Source organism: Pelophylax lessonae (genome assembly GCF_965119305.1).
Source record: "Pelophylax lessonae genome assembly, chromosome: 4".
Taxonomy (NCBI): Eukaryota; Metazoa; Chordata; class Amphibia; order Anura; family Ranidae; genus Pelophylax; species Pelophylax lessonae.
Window position 1 is genome coordinate 555080062 of NC_138771.1, and position 24012 is coordinate 555104073.

Sequence of the window (24012 nt, forward strand, 5' to 3'; positions counted from 1 at the left end):
GCATAGCTAAATAGTGATTGAAAAGGCTGTATACTGCCTTTAGGCTAGCCATAATGCAGCCTGATATCTATAAGAGACAAGACCAATTTGAACATTGTGATTGATTCTTAATAAACACTCGTGAAGCACACAAAGGGTTAACAGCAGGGTCAAACAACCAGAAATTGTTCCTTTTCAGTCATCTTCACCACGCATAGAGCTTATCAGAACATTCAGAACATGGGCAGAAAACTTGCAGTGGTGGGAGCTTTGAACAAACGCTTACTGCCCATATTTCACTATAAAAATCTGACCATGGATGGTTGCCCAGCTCTGCTCTCCATACACTGGAATGTCACAATGATATGTTTATATTGCCGTTCGGAGAATAAGCTCACCTCTGCCTTAGCCCAAAAGTTTTCTTTTCCTACGCGTTTAATTTCAGACATTGCGTTTGTTTTCTGGTAAACAGAACCCTGTGAAAAGAGAAAAAGAAACACAGATTTAGCTAAACGTGCACCACTTTTTGTTTTTACTAGAATTATCTGGGTCAGTGGTACCTTCTAAACTGTCCATAGTTACATAGTCTGGTTGGGAAAAAAAAAAAAAAAGAAAAAAAACACACCACACAAAAAACTTTATCTAGTTCAACCGATAAAAAAGAGGTGGAAAAAAAAAAAAAACTGGATTTTTGTCTTACCGTAAAATCCTTTTCTGAGGTTCACTGACGGACACAGCTCCATGTCATCTAGACCCTTAGGCTTATGCTGCTCTCTCTTCAGGAGTAGGACTATGCGGAAACTATTTTGGATATGCCCCTGAGGCAGTCCCAGAGGGTATCCCATCACTTCTGGCTATAGGACTTCAGTTTGTAACAAGCACTGTCAGAAGAATACAGAACTCAACCCCCAACAGAGGGGCGGGTGCTGTGTCAGTCAGTGAACCTCATAGAAAAGGATTTTACGGTAAGACAAAAATCCAGTTTTCTCTTTTGTTCACTGACTGACACCACTCCCTGTCTTCTTAGACCATTGGGATGTCCCAAAGCAGTGTCAACATGAGGGGTGGGAAAAAACACAGCAATACATAAAATCCCCAACAAGGCTAAACATAGCCAACCAGGTATAAGAGTACCTCAATCAGGAACAACTGAGGCTCACCACCAGGAAAAAAAATAAATAAAAAACACACACACCCCCTCAAGAGGCGGGAGCCTCTGCATCCGCAGCCTGCAAAACTTTGTGGCCAAAAGCAGCATCCGAAGATGCAAGTACATCCACTTTATAAAACTTTGTGAATGTGTGTACAGATGACCACGTAGCTGCCTTGCACTAAGCACCCTTGTAGAATGCGCCTTGACAGGGAAAGAAGGAACCCGACCCTTAATAGAATAGGCCTGCACCACCTTCTGCCTGATCCATCTAGAAATGGTCGCAGCAGATGCGGCCTGCCCCTACGAGGTCCATTCGTAAGAACAAAGAATCAGATTTCCGAATCAACTCCATTATCGCCAGGTACACCCAAATTGCCCTGACTACATCCAAGGAATGTAGAGCAATTTCTTTAGGATGTTTTGGCTTAGGACACAAGGACGGCAACACAATATGTTTATTCAAATGAAACCCCGAAACAACCTAAGGAAGCAATGCCTGACAGGGACGCAACACCATTTTGTCCCTGTGAACCACAAGGTAAGGTGACCGACAGGACAAGGCAGCCAACTCTGACACCCTACGCGCAGAAGTAATAGCAACCAAAATGGCCACCTTCTGCGAAAGTGAGCAAAGGAAGTTCACAAATGTTTTCAAAAGGAGGCTTTTGAAGTACCGACAGTACTTAATTGAGATCCTACGGAGGTACCAGGGATTGCACCGGAGGAGCCAGATGGCAAACTCCCTGCAAAAAGGTGTGAACCAAGGACTTCGCCGCCAACTGCCTTTGGAAAAATATGACAAAAGCGAAAATCTGGCCCTTGATGGTGCCCAGAGCCAAACAGAGTTTCTACAAATAGGTGTAGAAACTCCAACAGGCGAGAGAAAGAAAAGGAACAGGGAGAAATCCCCCCCCCCAGACTGACACCAAACAATGTACTCCTTCCAAACTTGATGATAAACCTTCCTGGAAGTAGATTTCCTAGCTTTTAACAGCGTAGGAATCACCGACTCCGACAGCCCTCTGTCCTTCAGTACCTGGCCAGGCTGTTCAAGCCAGCAACTGTAAAGCAGGATGATCGATTGCTCTCAGAGACAGAAGATCTTCCCTGAGAGGAAGTTTCCAAGGGACGTCTGCTACCAGTCTTACCAGGCCCGGATATAAAGCCTGGGGAGGCTAGTCTGGTGCCACCAGAATGACTGGATCCCTTCTACCTTGATTCTGCGTATTGGAGGAAAAGCGTAAATCAGACAATGACCCCAAAGGGCCACCAGGGCATCGGCCAGAAGATCCCGAGACCTTGCCACGAACCTCTGCACCTTCCTGTTGAGATGGGAGGCCAACAAGTCCACATCATGAGTCCCCCACCGAAGGCACAGCTAATGAAACACCTCCAGGTGAAGAGACCATTCTCCCCAAACCAACATCTGCCGACTGACACAGTCCGCTTGCCAATTCTCTATCCCCAGGAATGTGCACAGCAGAGGAGGCCAGAACATATAGTTCCGCCCACCTCAGGATGACTTCCCAGGCCGCCAGGGCATTCCTTGTGCCCCCTTGATGATTGACATATGCCACAGCATTGTCCCGTTGTATCCTCACAGGGCATCCCTGCAGACGATACATCCACTGGGACAAAAGTCCGATCGCCCGAATCTCCAGGGTGTCTATCGGCAGACTGGACTCCTCTCGAGTCCAAACACCTTGGGCCGAGTACACTCCCAAGACACCTCCCCACCCAGACAGACTGGCATTCATTGTAATTACTGTTCAATACAGGGGAAGAAAGGATTTTCCCAGGCGAAGTGCAGGGGAGCAGAGCCACCATATTAGAGACCCCCTCGTACCCAGACTCAACAGGTTTAGATCGTCCAACAACAGCAGATCCTTGTTCCATTTGGCCGGAATAATTTTTTGCAGAGGTCTGGTATGGAACTGCGCAAAATGGAACCGCCTGGAAAGTGGAAACCATCAGATCCAGCACTTGCATGAAAGTCCTGAGCAATGACCGACAGTTGAACAGGAGCTGAATCACATCCTGCAACTTCAGTAGTTTCGCCTGTGGAAGAAACACCCGGGCCAATGCTGAATCCAGCGTCAGACCCAAGTAATCCCAGCTTGGTGGATGGAGTCAAAGGCGATTTCTAAAAATACAGTGTCCATCCGAACTCCTGTAGAGTTCGCACAGTAATGGCCAAGATGACTACTAGAGCTGAAGAAGACTCTGCATGCAGAAGCAGATCGTCCTGGTAACCCGCGATCCCCTTCTGCCGAAGCAAGGCCAACACCGGGGGACAAAACCTTTGTGAACACCAAAGCAGCTGAAGCGAGACCAAAGGGTAACGCCACAAATTGATAATGCTCCTCAACCACGGCAAAACGAAGAAAAACGATGGTGCCCAACATATATTGGAATATGAAGGCAAGCGTCCTTGAAATCGATAGAAGCCAGATAATCCCCTTGATGAAGGAAAGCCACTACCGTGCGGATGGACTCCGTCCGAAATTTCTGAATCCGCACAACTTGGTTCAGAGCCTTGAGGTCCAACATCGGACGAACCTTGCTTTCCTTCCTGGGAACGGTAAACAGATTTGAATAAAAACCTTAAAAAACGTTCCGACTCTGGAACCGGCACAATGACTCCTTGTGCTAACAGGTCCTGCACTGCCCCATAGAGGCCCTGCAGCTGATCGTGAGACAGGCGTAGATTGGAAGGAAAGAACTTTGCCGGAGGCAAGGACCGAAGCTCGATCTTGTAACCGAATCAACTCGTGGACCCATTTGACCTCAATGAGCAAGGTCCATTGGTCCGGAAAGAGGCGAAGACGCCCCCCCCCCCCACCCCAGATGTGGCTGGAGAAGGCTTGTCTGCAGGAACCAGCAGCACCCACTTTTGACTTACCATTCCAGGGTCTCTTGGAGCCTCCCGCGAAGTTACGGGTGGATCTAGACCCCTTTTCCTGGGAACCAGACGGACGAAAAGGCCGCTTATGAGCTGAGAAAAAAGGACCATGCTTATGACGAGGTTCCTTGCCTTTAGCCACCTGCGGAAAGTAAAATACTCTTACCTCCCGTAAGGCCCTTAATGATCTCTTCCATAGAGGCACTGAACAAACGGTCACCTACAAAAGGTAGATCAGTCAGCACCTTTTTAGAAGCCTGGTCAGCCGACCAATACTTCAACCAAACCATGCGGCGAAGAATCATCGCCGTCACAGATACCCTACCAGCCAAGGGGCTGCATCCAAAGATGCATTACAGATGTACTGTAGTCCCTGGATCAACTGATCAGCCATCTCCGCCAGCTCAGGAGGTTGTTGGCCCCCTTCCAGATCCTGGCGTAAAACTTTTGCCCATTCCATTAAGGTCTGGGATACCAAGGTGATAGCAAACACTGGCTTCAACATTGAACCTGCCACGGTGAAAAGGTAACGGACCAGAGCCTCAGCTCTCTTGTCCACAGGATCCTTAAAGGATGGAGAATCCTCCACCGGCAAAAGTGTGGCCTTATTTAGCCTGGAAACCTGAAAGTCCACCGAGAGTCAGTTTCTTTAGGAGAGACTCCTCAAAGGGATATCTCCTAGCGAAATGCTTAGATATTCCAACCATGCATTTTGGGAACCCCACTGACTAGTGACAATCTCGTCAAAATAGGCAGGAAAGGGGAACACCTTAGTCACCTTGGAAGATCTGCGGGTATCAAACTGCACCTGCGTCGCCGACTCAACATCAGCTGAGTCCTCCAACTTAAAAGTTTCCCGCACTGACACAATCAATGCCTCCACCAACGCTTTTTCATGCGCGGCTGCAGAGGAGGAGGATTCATCCTCACTGTTAGGGCACTCAGGGTGCGTGGACGCAGACCCAGTGGGCTGACTCGCATCCACACGGGACACATCCACCTCAGACTCGGAGGAAGCAGAGGGGACAGGTGAAGGCGGGGGCGTTTTTTGCTAGGGTACGGCCAAATCAACCTTTGACACAAGTGACAGGGCAGACTGAGATCCATAGGGTCCCGCAGCTTCCAGGAGTGGGTCAGGTGGCGAAACACGTTCCAGGGGCTCCATGGTTAAAGCAGAGCCGCACTGTGCACAAAAGAAAATAACGATTCGAGCATCACAAGTATCAGCACACCCGCTGTGCTGTATATAGCAGAGGAAGGATCCTATACCCACAGAGACTCAACACCCCAGAGCTGGAGAGTGCCAAACAGCCTGCCACATTGCGATCAAGGAGGAAGAGGAAGTGCTGACACTGACACTAGAGGCCCCCGCTGCACGTCGCTGCACCGGACTACAAGAAAATGGCTGCCACAATAGATTACAAAAAGAAACCCAAAACATGGCCACCAGACTACACAAACATGGCCACCGAGGCTAGTAAAAACCATCCACGGCAAAATGGTGCCACGCGGGCCCTGGGACCCCAGGGAAGTACTAGTCCACCAGGGGAGGAAGGACATGGGAGGGGGGAAAAGTGCCCTTTCTGACATTAAATATGAAGACTGCAGTGGCAATCAATGGGTTCTCTCCTCTCTCACTCCCTTTATTAAAGGGTGCCAATAGGAGAGTATACAGACCTATGACCATCTGCCTAATTTCCACAGGATTGGCTAAATTTCTCATCAGCATTTCCCTACATAAACAAGAGAGGTATGGACCTGTGGTTATATTATGACACCAATTATTTACTGGGAAGGAGAGGCAAGCATATATAGTGATATGTATGTATACACATTTTTATTGAATATTCTTTTCTATATAAATATCTACCCCATGAGGAGGCTTAGTTTCTTGCTAGGCTTTTGCATCAATCTGGTGGTGATGGATGGAGTGCTTTTCTAATGTGGGAGCTGCAGCTGTATTTGGAAAGATGGTAGCTTATTGCACCTTTCAGAGTGGTATTGCAATCCCTGATGAAGATATATACAAAATAAACCTCGAAACGGGTTGGAATTATTTACCACTGGCTTGAAACTCAGCATATACCACAGATAATTCCATATGTATCCACGCATATGAATCAATGTGATGTAATCTTTCTGATACATTATTTGCATATTTGAAGATTTTATGGTGTTCTGTATAAATAAATATAAAATAAGCTTTTAAAGAATAGACCTTTTCGGCCTTACTTGTATTAATATTTGTTTAGATAGTTGCCAAAAAGTCCCAACCAAAAGAGGGTTTTCAGCCAAGCACTAAGTGAGGGGAGGAAGGACATGGAAGGGACACCTACCTTCACCAAGGAGGGCCCGTGACCACCCCAGCAGTTCCCAGAGAAAAAAAGAGGAGGGACACTACTCAGCAACACCTTGGCATTAGGCAGGCTACACTCCCTGCAGTCCACTGCACTATCTTGGAATGGGGGTGCTGGGTCCGAGGTACGCTGCAACTGATCGCGACTGCGGTCGTGACCAGGGATATGCGACCTCGTGGGGCTATGTCGCCTCCAACCTAGCGCGGAGCTAATAGTTGTGTCGCGCTCGCAGGCCAGACTGGGAAAACCATAAGGATCTAGGATATCCAGTGTGCCGCCCAGTCCAGCTGTTGATTGTAGTTCACACAGGAACAGGTTGATTGTAGCTCACACAGGAACAGAAAAAAGAGAAAATTCAATTTAAAAAGGAAAAAATGCGAGGACCACAGATCCCAGCAGGAAGCCAGGGCCTTACTTCTGACTAGGCAGAAAAAACTGAAGTCCTATAGAAGGAAGTGATGGTATACCACCTGGGACTGCCTCAGGGTCGTAGCCAAAATTGTTTCCACCTAGTCCTACTCCTGAAGAGAGCCGCATAAGCCCAAGGGCCTAGAAGACATGGAGCTGTGTCTGTCAATGAACGAAAGAGAAAAAACAAAAATTTGCAATCCTATGTTTACAATCCTATACCCACAGTTGATCCAGAGGAAGGTAAAAAAAAAAAAAACACACCAGCAAAGCATAATCTTTTGAAAAAGTACAAAAAACTTAGCCTTGGGACATACCTCGGTTTAGCAGGTATACAAAACACCTTATAAAATTTGGTAAAAAGCCAAAACTAATAAAATTTGCTGCTCAGATTCGGTTAATGAGAATGGACACACTTGTATCTGTATAGATAGATTATAGCATCCTTCAAGTAACAACACTACACCAGGGGTCTGAATCCAGGCCTTTTTTAAAAGGCAATCTACTGAGCTGGATAGAACCAAATAATTACAATCCATACAGAGGCAGTTTTGGTACTTGGTATCAAACAAGCTGGAATATTCATATGTCTTGCATACACACAGTCACACTATTTGGGGAATTTGGAAACAGTTTGTCCTGTTTGGGGGGGGGGGGGGGGGGGCACTCACACAAGCCTCAGGTATCCAAACGTGACACTACAGATGTTTTTGGCTTGACCAAGACACAATATCTTCTCGAAGTAGTAGAACATGCTGACAGAAATTGTAACCAAAAATACTTGGAGCAAAATAGAAGGGTGACTCTCTCTAGCAGGGACACAGTAAGGAAAATCTGAAAGACATCTTCACACCAACACTTTATCCATGGCTATATTTACATGTCAGCCTAACACTTACAATTTACCAATACCCGATGCTTAAAATAAACAGGTCATAAAAATAACCCCTAAAATCCCAGACCTCTAAATGCTACTAGTACTGTGCTGAAAGCAATTGTCACGCCATATGGATTAGAACAAACTCACAGAAGCACCCCAGAATCAAGCTTTTGTGCATATTTAGCATCACGGTCCTGTCTACCAAATCTCCTTCTCAACACCAAAACTTACCACAGGGCCCTGAGGAGCATCATTGCCTCTGCTACTCTCTTTATGGAAGTTATAGTTGGCTCCAGAGGCTTTGCCCACCTTCTCCATAATAGATTCTGGTTCTACATCCTCATCAGCACGGGCATTGATTGTGACATGGGCTCCCTTAGGGAAAAAAAAAAAAATGTAGGAGAATAAAAAAAGACAGCAAGTGCAATAATGAAAACTCTGTGTAAACCAACCTAGCTGAACCTGGCTGGAAAACATAGCCGAAAGACAGGCCTACAAAGTGAAACTAAACATACATTTATAATATTAAAAACATGCAATATGTTAGGTATATCCTATCTCTCTTTTCCATCTCTCAAATGAAAGATTTTTTTTTTTGTTTGCTATGCTCAAACTTCCTGTATAAGTGTGGCTACATTTGTTCTCCCTTATATATGTGAACCTTCTGCTCATGCTCGAGGTGAACTACACACATCTACGTGCAGATGTACTCAGTTCTATGGGAATTGTAGTACACAAACTGCAGAGCATGTGACCAGAAATAGCGCCAAAAAAAAAAAAAAAAAAAAGCCATGGTATAGTTGACATTTTAGAAAAATTGATCTAAAAAAATATTTGCGCTTCCTTTCACTTTCAGTCATAGGGTCAAACTGGGGCGACATTCTTGTAAATGAGCTCATAGCAGCTACGCTAAAGTTTATAAAGACTTTAAAATGTCTCCATGTTTGCTTTTATAAATTGTCATGACTGCTCTTCATGCGCTCATACAAGATTATTCTGATTTGTACCAAATTCCTCAGGCTTTTAAATTTCATGCATGAATCTGTATGTACAGTTTTTTTTTTTTCAATATTGACGTCATTTTGAGGGCAATGTTTAAGGGCACCTCCACCAATTTTGGATGGTTTACAGACAAGCTGAATGACTTACTAGCTTCTTTTATCACATGGGGATTTTTAACAGAATGATATCCCTGCACTGCATTAAGTCATTACAAAGTCAAATAATACTTTGTGAAGACACAAAAACTGAAATAGACCTTGCCATGAAGATATTTAAGGGGGTAATACAACACAATGGGGTCGATTTACTAAAGCTGTATGACTAAGAAACTGGTGCAGCTGTGCACGGAAGCCAATCAGCTTCTAACTTTAGTTTGCTCTAATAAGCTTTGGTATTAAAACCTGGAAGCGGATTGGCTTCTATGCAGAAGCAAGCTCCGAGCTTTAGTAAATAAACCACATTAAGTTTACACTTAAGCCTGGTATACACTGAGCTAGGTTGGATGAAAAAAAAAAAAACAAAAAAACTGTCAGCTCCAGTTGGAGCCATTGTACTCACTATGCCAAATACAGTGATCTCCCCCCGCTGAGCTTTAGTGCCCCCACCACCACCACACTCTGGTCAGCGCTCTCAGGCATTGGCTGAAATGGTTTTCCATTGGCCAACTGGTTTTCCAGCATGCACGTCTGACAGGAACAGACAGACCGACCGACCTACCTACCTACCTACACATGGGCGGAACGTCAGCCAGGTTTTTTTGAACCGCCAAATGTCTCCCGACATTCGGGCTGTGTGTACCTGGCTTTAGACTTCAAATGCCAGTACTGGCTGGATTTCTAAGATTACTCCTGAGACCATACATGCCCTGTAGTTTCCCCTAAAGCAGTCTGCAAACTACAATGGCTAGCAAATTTGTGTCCTCTCCAGCAGCCATAACTGTACAAACAGGGAATTCGATGTACAGATCACCCATAGCAGCCAGAAGAACTAAGACTATTGTAAAGGCTCAAAATAAAGAAATTAAAAGTAGATGAAAATTCACAAAAAAACATGAATTCACAACAGGCAGCAAGCTTTTTCATGCAGTAACCATAAGGTTTCTGTTACTCTATATCAGTGGTCTCCAAACTGCAGCCCTTTGCTTGCCTTTATTCCTCCCACTGATAATACAGAATGAAAAAGAAGGCACAGCCATCTAAGTGTATTTAATAATTAAAAACATACGTTAAATAAAAGATTGCACTCAAACGATTTAAAACATATTCATGCAGATCGTCATTCTTCTCGGTAAGCTGGTGGTTTTAACACAGGTCCAGAGGGATGGAGGAGTCAGTTCCAGATCAACGCTGCGCCAGGCAGAGTCACCAGTGACAATATCAGTGGGGGCTGTGCTGGATGGCTCAGTCTGTGAACAGGTGTCCACCAGGAGCAGGTAAATGGGCAGTAGGTCTTAACCAAGTGGGCTGCGGGCGGAGGGAGCGGTAGCCTCTGGATTTGCCCTCCTCCAACAATGACTATATTTCCCAATGACCAAGAATCTGATAAAATTGCTCCCACTGATGCCAATGATGGGGCACCATTCCTACCAATGACACACAATGGGACACCATTCCTCCATTTGATAGCAATAAAGGGGCGCTATTCCATTCATTGATAAACAATGGGGCACTATTCCTCTTATTTAAACCAAAAGGACAGTAAACAGTAAGTAAGCCTAAAGGACAGCAAACTGGCCCTTTGTTTAGAAGGTTTGGAGACCCCTTCCCAATGTGCTTGAAATTGTAAATGTTCTGAAGAGCATGGATACTAAGCTCAGAGGCAGACTGACCATTAGGGCCCGGAGCCAGTAGGGGGCCCCATGAGAGTACCTCTGTGCCAAGGAACCTGTACTTATCCTAGAGCAGGTACCAGTTCCACCACTGAGCTCCGGTAACTGGCCTGCCAGGGGTTTGCTAGTGTCAGGCACTCAGGACACAGTCACTGCATTTCTTAAGGGATGCCCAGGCTCTCTCACACAGCGATCACCCCTCTGTAGCAGCCAACACCAGCATCTCTCCCTCCTGAGCATGCACACTATACAGAGAGTTCACTGAAGATCCTCCTCGGCCCTGATGTGCCAAGACAGGAGGAGGAGCCACAGAGAAGGAGCAATAAACTGCAAGAGCCATGCTGATTATCTGAGGTTTTGTGCATAGTTTATAGATAGAGGAGGGGGACACAGTAAGCAGGAAGGGTGTGGGGTGGGCAGGTAACTAGGATGCACACATGCATAAGTGATGGATAGGGGGTGCAAGAGGATATGTGCCGGAGGGGGGGGGGGGGGGGGGAGTGCGCTTTTGGAGGGGAGAGGCCTTGTGCTAACGGGGGGGGGGGGGATGTAAGGCCTGACCCATCCCCCACAAGCACAAGTCTTCTCCATTTCAGAAGCGACCCCACCCATCCTCTTGCCCACCTCTCCCCAAATCAAAGAGATGCCACCTGCTACTCTCGGTCCTCATCCCCAGGGGTCCCCTCTGTTGCCCTCATCCCCAGGGGACACACACTGTCCTCCAGTCAGGGGTTCCTTGAAAACCAACTGTGATAGGGAGCTCAGGACATAGTTTAGCCCTGTTTTTACCCCCACCCCAACAACACCCCCTTTATCTGCAGTGGCAAGGGGTGTACACGTTGCAGCTGCAGCAGAAATTATACACCCTGTCATGCTTGGCATGGGGCAGATCTGCAAAGGCCGTTCAACCACATGTGCAGTACAGTGACCAAGTGGTTAAAGTAAGTGACAAGGAGGTGTTGTGTTGCCTCCTCATCACCTGCTTTAACCTCTTGGATCCCACAATAGCATGCTGCAACTGCTCATGGCTGCAGGGCGCTTGCAGAGTGGCCCTATTCACTTGAATGGGTCGCAATTAGCCGCCAAATGCAACACAGGGTATAATTCCTGCAGCAGCAAGTGTACATCCTCAGCTGCTGCCTCTGCAGCTAAAAAGGGGTAGGGACCAACATATGTATTGTGGGTAGCGTGGCTTGAGTGTGGCCAGGACACAGAAGGGCCCCACGAGTTGTCAGTCTGCCCCTGAGCTGCAAGTTGTGGATTCCTTCCCTAATCGGTTAAGAACATGGTAGGTCTGATTCTGCACTAGGTTTAAGAAGGTGGTCAGTTCCTAAACTTTTTGCATTAAAAGACATAAAAGAGTAACCATAAAAATGAAAAATCCAGAAAGCATTTTCCAGGTAGAAATATAAAGCATGTGAAGCGGTTTCTCAGATGACTCAACAAGGATGAGCTGTGGTTGAGGAGGAAGATTAAAGACTCCAGTTCCTAGCTTTATGTGGAAGGAAATATGTATCTCTGAGGACAATCAAAGGGCAGGCAGAGAAGGGCTGAGCTCAGAAAAATTGAAAGAGCAAATCCAGAAAATAAAAATGGTCCAAGCATCACGAGACTATGGCTACAGCACAGGCAAAGAATTAAGAAAAAAACACAGATTCTTAATAGCAAAATATAACTGCTCCAATAGCACAAACATTCAGTCAAGAAACAGAACATAGCTTTAAATTTCTATTCTCTAGTCTAGAGAATAGAAATTCTGTATCATTCTGGAAGAACAGTACATTACAACTAGGTGCCTTAGAGTACCCAGCTGCTTTCACTTCTTCCCAATCTGTGGCATAAGATCATTCTGCAAGTGTAAAGGCACTGCTTTAGAGGCAGTCTTCTAATACAGTAGCCTGCTCTTGTCAGTTTTTCCATAATGCATATGATCTCAAAAGAACACAAGAACTTTGCACATACTCCGTAAAAATGCAATGGCAGCTGCACACAGCAGCAGCACTGCTTGCAGAATTCAATGAACAGCACCAATGCAGGAAGTCGGAGATGGTCTCTTCAATGGTTGTCCACATCTAGAGACCACTGCAATGAGATCAGCAATGTCAAACATTCAATGACGTACTAACTGACTGACTTAAACAAATAGGGCCAATCAAAAGTAAATACTGAATAAACTAACATGCTGTAGAAGTACATTAAAGCTGGGTTTACACCATTAATGCACGCATCTGCGTGTTTTGCCATGTGTTACATCATTTGAAAAGGCTGCCTAATGCCCCAATTATTTTGTAACACAGCACAACAAAATGTACAGTAGTGTATTGCCAAGCTTTGAGCTTTGTGGTGCACTGCAATGCAAGTGTGTTAGTAAAGTGGATTGTTTTTTTAAGAGCAAATAGTACCACAGCGCACCAACACTAAGAAAGGGTATTGCCAGGGGTTAGTGTGGTGTGAATTGTGCCTAAAGAATAACTCAGCTATTCACAATTTTTGCATTATCTGCTCAAATAAAAAACAAAACAAAAACACCACTCTGGGTGCAGCATAACACACTAAAAACAAATGTATTGGTGCTTTTTGTTGTTTTTATTGTTGCAGAGATCCCTTCACATCTCCTAGGAGCTGCCTTCTGAGTGCTGCTTGTGTCCCTATGACTTCTGTTGCTGGGACACATGTGTTTTGCCCTGTGGATGCAGTGATCACCCACCTCTTGTGCCATCTATACCCATGTACTGTCAAATAAAGCCTGCTCTGCAAAAGAAAAAAGCTCTGGTTCCCATGACCTCCGTCAGATCCATGTGGAAGAATTAAAACGCTTAGGACCTACAAATGGTCTGCCTTCCTCTTAACATGTCAAAGCAGCAAGGCTGAATTAGGGAAACCAAATCTGACCCCATGATACAACCGAAGCATCCCTTATTCCTGGTATTTGACAGTTGGACTGCATAATGCAATGAAGGGGCCGGCACAGACAAAAATTTTGTTTCATTGTCAGTTCTGCATCTTTACAAATCAATGAAAGGGAAAAAAGCCATAATCACATTTACGGATTTCAGCATTTCTTTGAAACTGTATCCTGTTTTTCCATGAGGCTAAAAAAACAGCACATCTTTTTCAGCAGAATTCATAATGTGACGCAGGACCGCAATCAGAATTTTAGGATCCTTTTATCAGCATGACTTCAGACACGTGTACTGTTTTCAGCAGTATATGGTTTTGTTACATCTCTAATAATAATAATAATAATAAATAATAATAGGGAAAACTGTAGTCACACTTTCCTGAGAGCTCACTGAGCCACAGCACTGAAGAGCCTGTAAAGATACACAGCAAACATTACTGAACCCAGATGAAGGGGGAGCATGTTTTGCCCCTTAAAACACTGTCTGTCATGTGAATCATTAAAAGTTAAGTCCACCCTAAAATTAAAATCCCTGCATCTATAGATGAACTCGATCGAACACTAACCTATCTAGCCCTGTAAAGAAGAAATCAGTATACTTACCTTTTTTGAAGTCGATCTGACTGGTCTCCAGCAGCGGAAGCTCTACAGAAGACACGGCCGACAACGGCTGTGAAATGAATGGGAAGTGATGTCACCCATAGAGTTACTATGGAGCTTCTGTTGTCGGCCTTGTCCTCTGCACCCGCCCCCACAGTGAAGCCGCAGCTCACAGCTCAGCGTGGGATCGGATTAGCTTCAAAGTAGGCAAGTATACGGATTTCTTCTTTACAGGCCTAGATAGTTTAGTGTTCGATTGGGGAGGTTTATAGATGCAGGGATTTTCCTTTAGTGCAGGTTCACATTTGTGCAATCACAGAGATCGCATGTAATTCGGAGTGCACTGCTCCTAAAATTACATGCGATGTCTGTGCGGTGCAAATTCAGCCATACAATTTGTATGGCTGAATTCACACCACAATCGCACTGAAACGCGTACAGGACCCTTTCTTTGGTCCGCAGCAGAATCAGATCGCATGGTGGTTCACACTAGTGCGTTCCGATTCTGTGCGAACTTTCAGATCGCACTTCGATATGCGATCTGATCTGGGGGTGTCGTTAACTTTGAATTGACACCCCTCGCGTATCGCATTTGGCAGTGTGAACTGCCTGTTGTGTGGATGCGATGGGGGAACACGCTGTATATTCGCAGCGTTCTTGCATCGCATAAATGTGAACCGGCACTCTAAGCTGTTTTGCTCTCCTTTATGAATTTGGTCTGGCACTTCTTTTGGTTTGGGCTCTAAATGACATTCCTGGGTGATCATTGGAGGGTAGCCCTGGTTACACGTGAGCCGCCTAACCGGAGCAAGTGGGCTTTTCCAGTGATTGTTGGCTTTCCCTTTATTACTCTGTATCAATAATTATTTAAATTCTAGTGAGTTTTGGAAGTATCTCCTTCAACAAAATAAACAATAATCAAAGTAGGTGAAAAGTGTGTTTTTTTTTTTTTGTTTGGCTACTTTTTCCAAGACAATATCACCAAAAGAAAACCCCGTTTGTCCTAAAAAAACAAAAAACTGTATATGTGTATTTTTTTTTTAACTTAAGAAATAACAAAATTACACGCTGAATAAATAGGCCCACAGCAGAAATAAATATTTTTCTGGTCCATAAAAAAAAGGTATACAGGTGTGAGAGCTGAACTGGTTAAAACAATGTTGTACGTGGCAAAATGATGACTAATCAATTCCTCAAGGATGACTATCACAAAGTGATTTTATTGGGTTGAATGGTCTGACATTCATTGGAATGATTTATTTCAGATGTCCCGCACTCCACTAGCTCTAACACAATCCTTATGTGTGTCTAAAATCAACAGTTCCTGTCTAGGTCACACATTTCAGAATTCTGTGTTTACAGTGCCTTGAAAAAGTATTCATAACCCTTGAAATTTTCCACATTTGGTCATGTTACAACCAAAAACCTAAATTTATTTTATTGGGATTTTATGCGATAGACCAACACAAAGTGGCACATCATTGCGAAATGGAAGGAAAATGATGAATGGTTTTCATAATTTTTTACAAATTACTATCTGAAAAGTGCAGCGTGCATTTGTATTCAGCCCCCCTGAGTCAATACTTTGTAGAACCACCTTTTGCTGTAATTACAGCTGCAAGTGTTTTTGGGAATGTCTCTACCAGCTTTGCACATCTAGAGTGAAATTTTTGCTCATTCGTCTTTTCAAAATAGCTCAAGCTCTGTCAGATTGGAAGAAGAGCGTCTGTGAACAGCAATTTTCAAGTCTTGCCACGGATTCTTAAATGGATTTAGGTCTGGACTTTGACTGGACCATTCTAACACATGAATACGCTTTGATCTAAACCATTCCATTGTAGCTCTGACTGTATGTTTAGGGTTGTTGTCCTGCTGGAAGGTGAACCTCCGTACCAGTCTCAAGTCTTTTGCAGACTTTAACAGGTTTTCTTCTAGGATTGCCCTGTATTTGGCTCCATCCATCTTCTCATCAACTCTGACCAGCTTCCCTGTCCCTGCTGAAGAAAAGCATGGTGTGTTCAGGGTGATGTGCAGTGTTAGTTTTCCGCCACACATGGCATTTTGCTTTTAGGCCAAAAAGTTCAATGTTGGGTCTCATCTGACCAGAGTGCCTTCTTCCACGTTTGCTCTGTCCCCCACATGGCTTCTAGCAAACAGGACTTCTTATGGCTTTCTTTCAACAATGGCCTTCTTCTTACCACTCTTCCATAATGAAGGATGCAAATCCCAGGATGCATGTAATGCTCTCATAGGATGCCCTGTAAATGATAATGGTGGCTCCTCGTGCTTGATAGAACAAAAGTTTGCCAAATCCAGTCTGAAACAGTAGCAGGCAATGCTACAAGGCCCCCCATATGTGGGACTTCTGAAACCATGAACGAGGATTCTGATCTGTGAAACAGGACTTGGCACTCAAATAAAACTGGACTACATATAAAGAGAATGTAAAGTAACTTCCTTAGGGTAGACTGGCTTGGGACAAAAGTGACTGAAGCACAATGTCTTCACTCAAGTAAAAAGTCAATACCTCCTCAGGAAAAAAGGGGAATTCTAGAATGCAGAGTGACCTTATCCTTATTAAGAACCAACAAAGTTTTAATTTTTAGTTTACCAGTAAAAATCCTTTTCTTGGAGTACATCACAGGACACAGTATCGATATATCCATTAAAAAGGGGTTATGCTGCCACATTCAGGGGATTGGATTGGATAGGCATTATCTCAATTTTGTAGCAAGCCATGAAATTACTAAGGAAGAGGGGTAGAATCCCTGGTCCCGTAAAGTGCTCCAAGAGAAGTATTTTACAGGTAAACCAAAAACCCCTTTTTGTTTTTTTTTTTATCATACATCCCAGGACATTGGGTATCTTTCATATCCATTACAATAGGGATGTCCCAAAGCACTGAATATGAGAGGCCAATACAACAAAAAGCCGACAGTCTTCAATAACCAAACCAAAACAGGGTAAGGTCTCATGCAGCCACAAAATGCTATATGTGATTATGGTAATATCTTGTTACTGTATAGTGATTGAGAGTCACTGTCCGGTTATGAATGATAGAGTGGGCTGGGTAAGAGTTCTATATCATATGGATGTTGGCATTGAATTGTGGGTAAGAGTTCTATATCATATGGATGTTGGCATTGAATTGTAACTTTTACTTTGTACTGTTTACTGTACATTTAAATGCAGGTGGTAATAAAACGCTTATTACTGTATTAAAAAAAAAAGTCTCATGCAGCCGCCTGCAATACTTTCTGACCAAAAGGTAGCTTCTGCAGAGGCCCGAACTTCCATCTGGTAAAACTTGTAAAATAAGAACAGAGCAGGTAAGAGCCTTACAAACTTAAGCTATGAAGTTGCCGGGAATTGAAAAGCTCAGGAAGCACCAACACTCCTATTTAAATGAGCCGTCACCAAGAACAGCAGAACTCTCCCTTTCAGACCGTAATCATGAGAAGAAAGTGGACAGATTCAATAAGATGGTAAATTTGGAATCTGTGAGACCCTTTCTTGGGCCTTCAGGAAACACAAAGAGGGAATATGACTAACAAATTGCAGCAGTCAACTTCAGGTAAATCTTGATAGCACAAACCACATCCAAGGTATGAATAGCTTTGTCCTCTGTCGTCCGAGGCTTAGGACAGAAAGATAACAATGTCCTGGTAAAGATAGAACAAAGAGATCACCTTAGGAAAAAGGATGGCTGAAGCCGTGAAACCACCTTGTCACAATGAATTACCAAGAATGGTTCCTTATAGGCAAGGGAAGACAACTCAAACTCTATGAGCCAAAGTAACGGCAGCCAGAAAAATTATGTTTTAATGTCAGAAGGAACAGGTGAATGTCCCAGATGGGTACAAACGAACCTGTCTGCAATATGGAAAGTACCAAGTGAAGGTACCAAAGAGTCAAGGAAGTCCTGACTGGTTGCACAATATGCCTGACCCCTGGTACACAGGTGCACACAAAGGAGTACAAAACAATGGATCTCTGGAAGAAAAAACTGCCATAGTCAAAATCTGACCCTTGAGTGTGCTTCCACCCAAATAATGTGAAATGGACAAGGTAGAAGCTGTGGAAAGGCATTTATTAGGGAGAACGGATTCTACAGTGTTATCAGAGCATCAACTGCAAATGCTTGAGGGCCCCTGATCCTGGATACGATTATATGTCCAGCTTCGCACTGAACCTAGATGCCAGAAGATCGACATTCGGGGTTCTCCATAAACCAATTGAGCGCTGCGATCACCTCTTGGTAAAGGGCCCACTCCCCCAGAGTCCGCTTTTAAATGAGAGAAACTGCCTGCCAGTTTTCCACACGGAGAATGTGTACAGTAAACATGGCAGGAACATGAATTTGGATCCTAGACAGGCTGGGGTCCATCTCCTCCAGCGCAGCCAGACTTCTGGTACCTCCCTGATGTTTATGCATGCCACCGCCATGGCACTGTTAAATGAACCCTTACAGGGAGACCTGTCAGTATCACCAACCACAAGTTGAATTGCCCTCATTTCCAGGATGTTGATAGGAAACTTCCTCTCCTGTGCTCTCTGAACCAAGAGCTTCTCCAGGACTCCACCCCAGCATACTAGGCTTTTCCCATCTTCAGTATACAAGAGGAAAGGATACCAGCAAATTGTCAATGCAATCCAGCAATAAGGAATGAAAATTTCTCTTTCTTGACTTAAAAAGAACTGGAAAAAGGTGCCCCGGAAGAAATGGAAAGTCCAGGTAAGGTGAGGGAATCAGAGCCTTGGAAAAGTGACCGACCCATGGTGGAGATACTGCAAGATGCAAGGGGCTGCACCCATTTTTTTCTTTACCTGATAGGGCGATTTGTGAACCCACATTCCCTTGAGCCCCAGCTCTCATGTTACTGAAACATGGGCTGTTGACAATATAAGTGCACTCTAGCTACAAATAGCAGTCCAAGTCAGACAAGAGGACAGGTGTGAATAACACCAGAGCAGCACACCTACTTTCCTAGTTTGAAAGATGGTACCCCAAAGCATAGGAGCAGAAATAGAGGGGGGGGGGCACAAAACAAAAAAACACCCAATAAGAGTTTTAATCATTCCTTTCTCTATCCAAAACTAAGAAAGATTTTGGTTTTAGAAACATTTTAAATCTTACTGGAGCCATTGCTTACACAGTAGAATCAAAAGTAGTAAAGCAAACCCATGACTTTTTCATATTTTGTTATTTTTAAAAGGATTTCCTGTACATTGATTAAAATCATCTGCATATTTTTAAAGCATTTAAGGGAGCAGCCATTTTAGATCCTTCTAGTAGCAAAGGGCAACATTCTATAACAGTCTACTATAGCAAGGTCTCAAAACGTTACGAAAATTACTCAAGTATCTACTTCATATTTTATATCTCCATTTGTACCTGAATAGCAAATATGTGGGCCCTGACGTGGGAATTTGTTCCAAGAGAGCAAAAATAAAGAATAATGGGGTGAAGAAGGCAATGTGGATGAAATAAGGAGATCAGCAACATAAGACAACATTAAAACATGGTGGAATACTACATACATCTTCAGCAAAATACTGTATAGTTTTATTATCTAGATAATTTTCATTAATGCTATATGAGCGTTCAGTAATTTTGTACCTTTAAGAAGTTTGCCATGGTGCTGACGTGATTGGCACACACTCCTTTCCTGGAATCCTTCACACCCTCCCCGGTCTATAGGAGATAGAACAAAACTGAAGATAATGACTAGGATAAAATCAGTGAATGAGCAAATTGATTAGTGGTTCCTTGACTCACCCAATTAATAAGGACATATTTGGGGAGACCAGAGTTGGGGTCCTGCACTCTGCAGAAGGCGTACATGACTTTCCCACTGCTCAGCTCATCCACCAGTTCTTCCAGACCACCATCTGTGGAATATTAGAGGGAACACGAAGGGGAAAAAACAGATGAGGAATAAGGGAGGACATAGAAGACAAAAAAGAGGTCAACATTATGTATGCAGAAGAAGCAATATGAAACGTTGCTGATTGCAGCTTATACACACATAGGACGGACGTGGTTAGGCCTCCAAATAGAGCAGCATAGCAATTCAGTATGAAGATTAGTGTAAAAAAAAATAAATACAACCACACACCTCCAGTTCCTGCAAGTCTTATGTCATTGCTGTTTCCTTCATAGGTGTACAAAGCCCTGAAATAAAAATGTTAGATCAGAATTAGAAACCTTGAAACAATAGGCTGTGTTACTACCATCAACAAGTATATTCAGGCACTCAATCAAATAAATATCAACACGTATTCCCCTTTTGTTAATAATTAGAAGGGGAAAAAAAAAGGACTAAAATTTGCTTCAGTATGTCACAGTACATGTTGGCATTCATGGATCCCTCAATGAACTGTAGCTCCCCAGTGCTGGCAGCACTCATGCAGCCCCAGACCATGACAATTCCACCACCATGCTTGACTGTAGGCAAGACACTTGCCTTTGTACTCCTCACCTGGTTGCCGCCACACACGCTTGACACCATCTGAACCAAATAGGTTTATCTTGGTCTCATCAGACCTCAGGACATGGTTCCAGTAATCCATGTTCTTAGTCTGCTTGTCCTCAGCAAACTGTTCGCGGGCTCTCTTAAGGCCTATACACACGATACTAAAATCGGAAGGGAAATTTCGTCCGAACAACCTGCCGATTTTCGGATTGTTAGTATAGTGCTTTCGACAGCCGATCACGGATTTTCGGACGACAAAAACTGGATGTGCAGGCTATAAAATGTTTATCGTACGTCAACACAACGTACGATTTTCGCTTAATTAGTACAGTTTTCGTCTGAAAAAAAGTAAGACTAGGCATGCTCATAAACGAAGGAAGACATACAAATCAATTCAACACATGACATTCACTTCTGAAGTTGAATTCTGTCGTACGGGAAGTTTCGTATGAAAATAACCTCTTCTCTTTCGACATGAGACTAGCATGCAACAAAAAAGGTACGACAGATCGTTCGATAATCTGATCGTGTGTACGGGGCTTTATGCATCATCTTTAGAAGAGGTTTCCTTCTGGGACGATAGCTATGGTATGCAGAAATGCACTACAGTCTATTTAACATGATTTTCCATGGGTCAGGTTTACATATTTGCGGTGCGTTTTTTGGAAAGGGTCAGATTTTTTTTTTTTGCATTCAGCAGGTTGCGTTTTTGGTTTCATACACTTCCAATAGGAAAGCAGTGCAATTGCATAAAAAACACAGTGCTTGCAATTTTTTTAATGCGTTTCTGCTGCTTTCTAACAAACAGGTAACAACGCATCAACCGCAAACTGCATAGGTGTTACCCTAGCCTTATGCCAGCCATAGATAGAGAGAAAAATCTCTCATATCTCACTGACTGTGTTGATGGGGGGAATCCTTCCCGAAAAGCCACTAGCAGTAATCGCATTTAAAATCCAAACAACTTGGGAATGTTAAGCCTGCCCATACGTGGTTCGGATCTCAGCCAGTTAGGCAGGGGCCATCTTCAGCAGGTAAAAAACCTGCGTGCAGCTTCCCTCAACTCCACCCCCCACCCCAACCCTCCCTAACAACTTACCTGAGCTCGATCTCAATCCAGCGATGTGCACAAGAGCAGAGGCGCTCTCGTCTCCCTCCCTCATTGGTTCAGACACAGCATCAGGAACCTTTGGCGGGGCCGAGCCCCACTCTATGTTTTATTGGCGCACAGAGCGGAGCTCGGGATCAAAGCACGCACTAATGACTCCATAGCAAATGGCTTGCTATGGGCGCACATGGTGGGGGCAGGAGCCAGTAGCGCCGGCAGGGACCCAGGAAGGGGAGGATTGGAGGCAGCTCTGTGGAAAACCATTACACAGAGCAGGTAAGAGGAAGTTACATGCACCTTGCCAGTGCTCCCCTGTCGTTCATCTCCACACTGCAGCTGGCTGGTGTTGGACACTAAAGTTAGTGGTGTTATTTGACAGTGTTGAAGCCTAGCAATTCTTTTCTATACCCCAGCGCGGTCACATGCTCCCCCATACCCAGAAGCACATGGTATTGCCACTGACAGTTATAGAGAAACTCTGGCAAGGCAAGTATCGGTGTATCACCACCATACTCTGTGTACTGCCTGTAAGTGGATAGCACACAAGAGGATCTCTCCCATCTCTCCTACCCATGAAATGCAGAAAAACCTGGTTAATTCCCTTCTGTTATGAGCAAAAAAAAAAAAAAAAAAACTGGATTTTTGTAATTACTTACTGTAAAAAAACTTCTCTAAAGTTCGACAGACGCAGCTCCTTATCTTCATGACACATAGGGATGTCCCAAAGCAGAATAATCATGAGGGGTGGGACAAACACAGGAACAAAACGTAAGCCCCCAATGGCTGAAAACTTAGCCAACCAGGTAACATGGAGCTCAACCAGGAACAACTGGAGCTCACCCGGAAAAAATTGAACCCTCAAAAGAAAAACTAAACAGTTTTCTTTTAAACTGCAGCCTGCAAAACCTTGTGGCCAAAAGAAGCATCCGCGGATGCCAACACATCTACCTTGTAGAATTTTGTGAACATATGCACAGGCGACCAAGTTGTTGCCTTTAAAACTTGTAGCACCGACGCCTGATGGTGAAAAGCCCATGGGAGGCACTCAGCGCTCTCGTAGAATGAGCCTTCACTGGGAAAGGAGGAACCTGACCCCTCAGTGAATAGGCCTGGTCCACCGTCTGCCTGATCCATCTGGAAATGATCACAGCAGACGCAACCAATCCCCTACGAGATCCATCAGTAAGGACAAAAAAAAAAAAAAAAAAAAAAAAGAGTGATTTTATAAAGGACTCAGTGGTCTCTAAATAAACCCTGATCGCCCGAACCACATCCAAAGAACGCAAGGTATACTCCTTAGAATGCTTAGGTTTAGGGCAAAGTGAAGGCAACACAGTGGCTTCATTCAGATGAAAATCAGAAACCACCTTAGGAAGGAACGACTGATTAGGTCGAAGTACAACCTTATCCCTGTGTACCACCAAATAAGGTGAGCAGCAAGACAACACCGCCAATTCAGATACCCTGTGGGCAGAAGTGATCGCCACAAAGACAACCTTCTGAGACAAAGAAAGTAGCGAAATCTCCCGAATTTTTTCAAAAGGAGGCTTTTGAAGAACAGATAACACCCGATTTAGATCCCGCGGAGGTAATGGGGGATCGCCTCAGAGGAGCCATATGGCGAACTCCCTGGATAAAAGTCCAGGTTAGGACATGCGTGGCTAACGGGCGTTGAAAATATATAGCCAAAGCCGAAACTTGGCCTTTGATAGTACCCAAAGCCAACCGCTGTTCAACCCCTTTCTGCAAAAACGCCAAAACCCTAGCTACTGAAAACAAGCGAGGGTGCACCTTCAGCGATTCACATCATAAATGTACGATTTCCACATACAAATGGTAGATCTTCCTGGAAGTTTACTTCCTAGCCTTCAAGAGTGTAGGAATCACAGAGTCAGAAAGACACCCATCTCTCAACACCTGACTTTAACAGCCATGCCGTTAAAGACAGCGACTGTAAAGCAGGATGAAAGATCGGACCTTGAGAGAGCAGATCTTCCCTCAGAGGACGTCTCCAAGGGTCATCGGCGACCTGCCTTATAAGGTCTGCGTAGCAAGACCAGTGAGGCCAGTCTGGAGCCACCAGAATGACTGGAATGTTTTTCACCTCTATCCTGCGCAGAAGCTTCAATGGGGGAAATGCATAAATCAGCCGATACCAACCCCAAGGAGCCACCAGTGCATCTGTGGCGTCGGCCAGAGGATCTCGAGACCTGGCTACCAATCTCTGCACTTTCTTGTTGCAGCGAGAGGCAAACGATCAACCTTGGGAGTCCCCCCACCGAACACACAGGAGGCAAAACACCTCCGGGTGCATGTACCACTCCCCTGGATCAAAAACCTGAAGACTCAGGGTAATCCGCCTGCCAGTTTTCCACACCTGGAATGTATACTGCAGAGGGGGCTGGAACAAAGCTTTC

General features: G+C 44.5%; 1 protein-coding gene across 1 annotated transcript in view; it reads right to left on the reverse strand.

Annotated features, from left to right (window-relative positions):
* Positions 1-24012, reverse strand: part of DBNL (drebrin like) — a 76623-nt gene that overhangs the window by 27292 nt on the left and 25319 nt on the right. Inside the window, exons 2-6 of the mRNA XM_082256926.1 lie at positions 20131-20186; positions 19791-19903; positions 19632-19706; positions 7911-8054; positions 378-455 (exon numbers count right to left, since the gene is read on the reverse strand). Of these exons, the coding sequence (XP_082113052.1) occupies positions 378-455; positions 7911-8054; positions 19632-19706; positions 19791-19903; positions 20131-20186 (466 nt within the window). The remainder of the gene's footprint in view (positions 1-377; positions 456-7910; positions 8055-19631; positions 19707-19790; positions 19904-20130; positions 20187-24012) is intronic.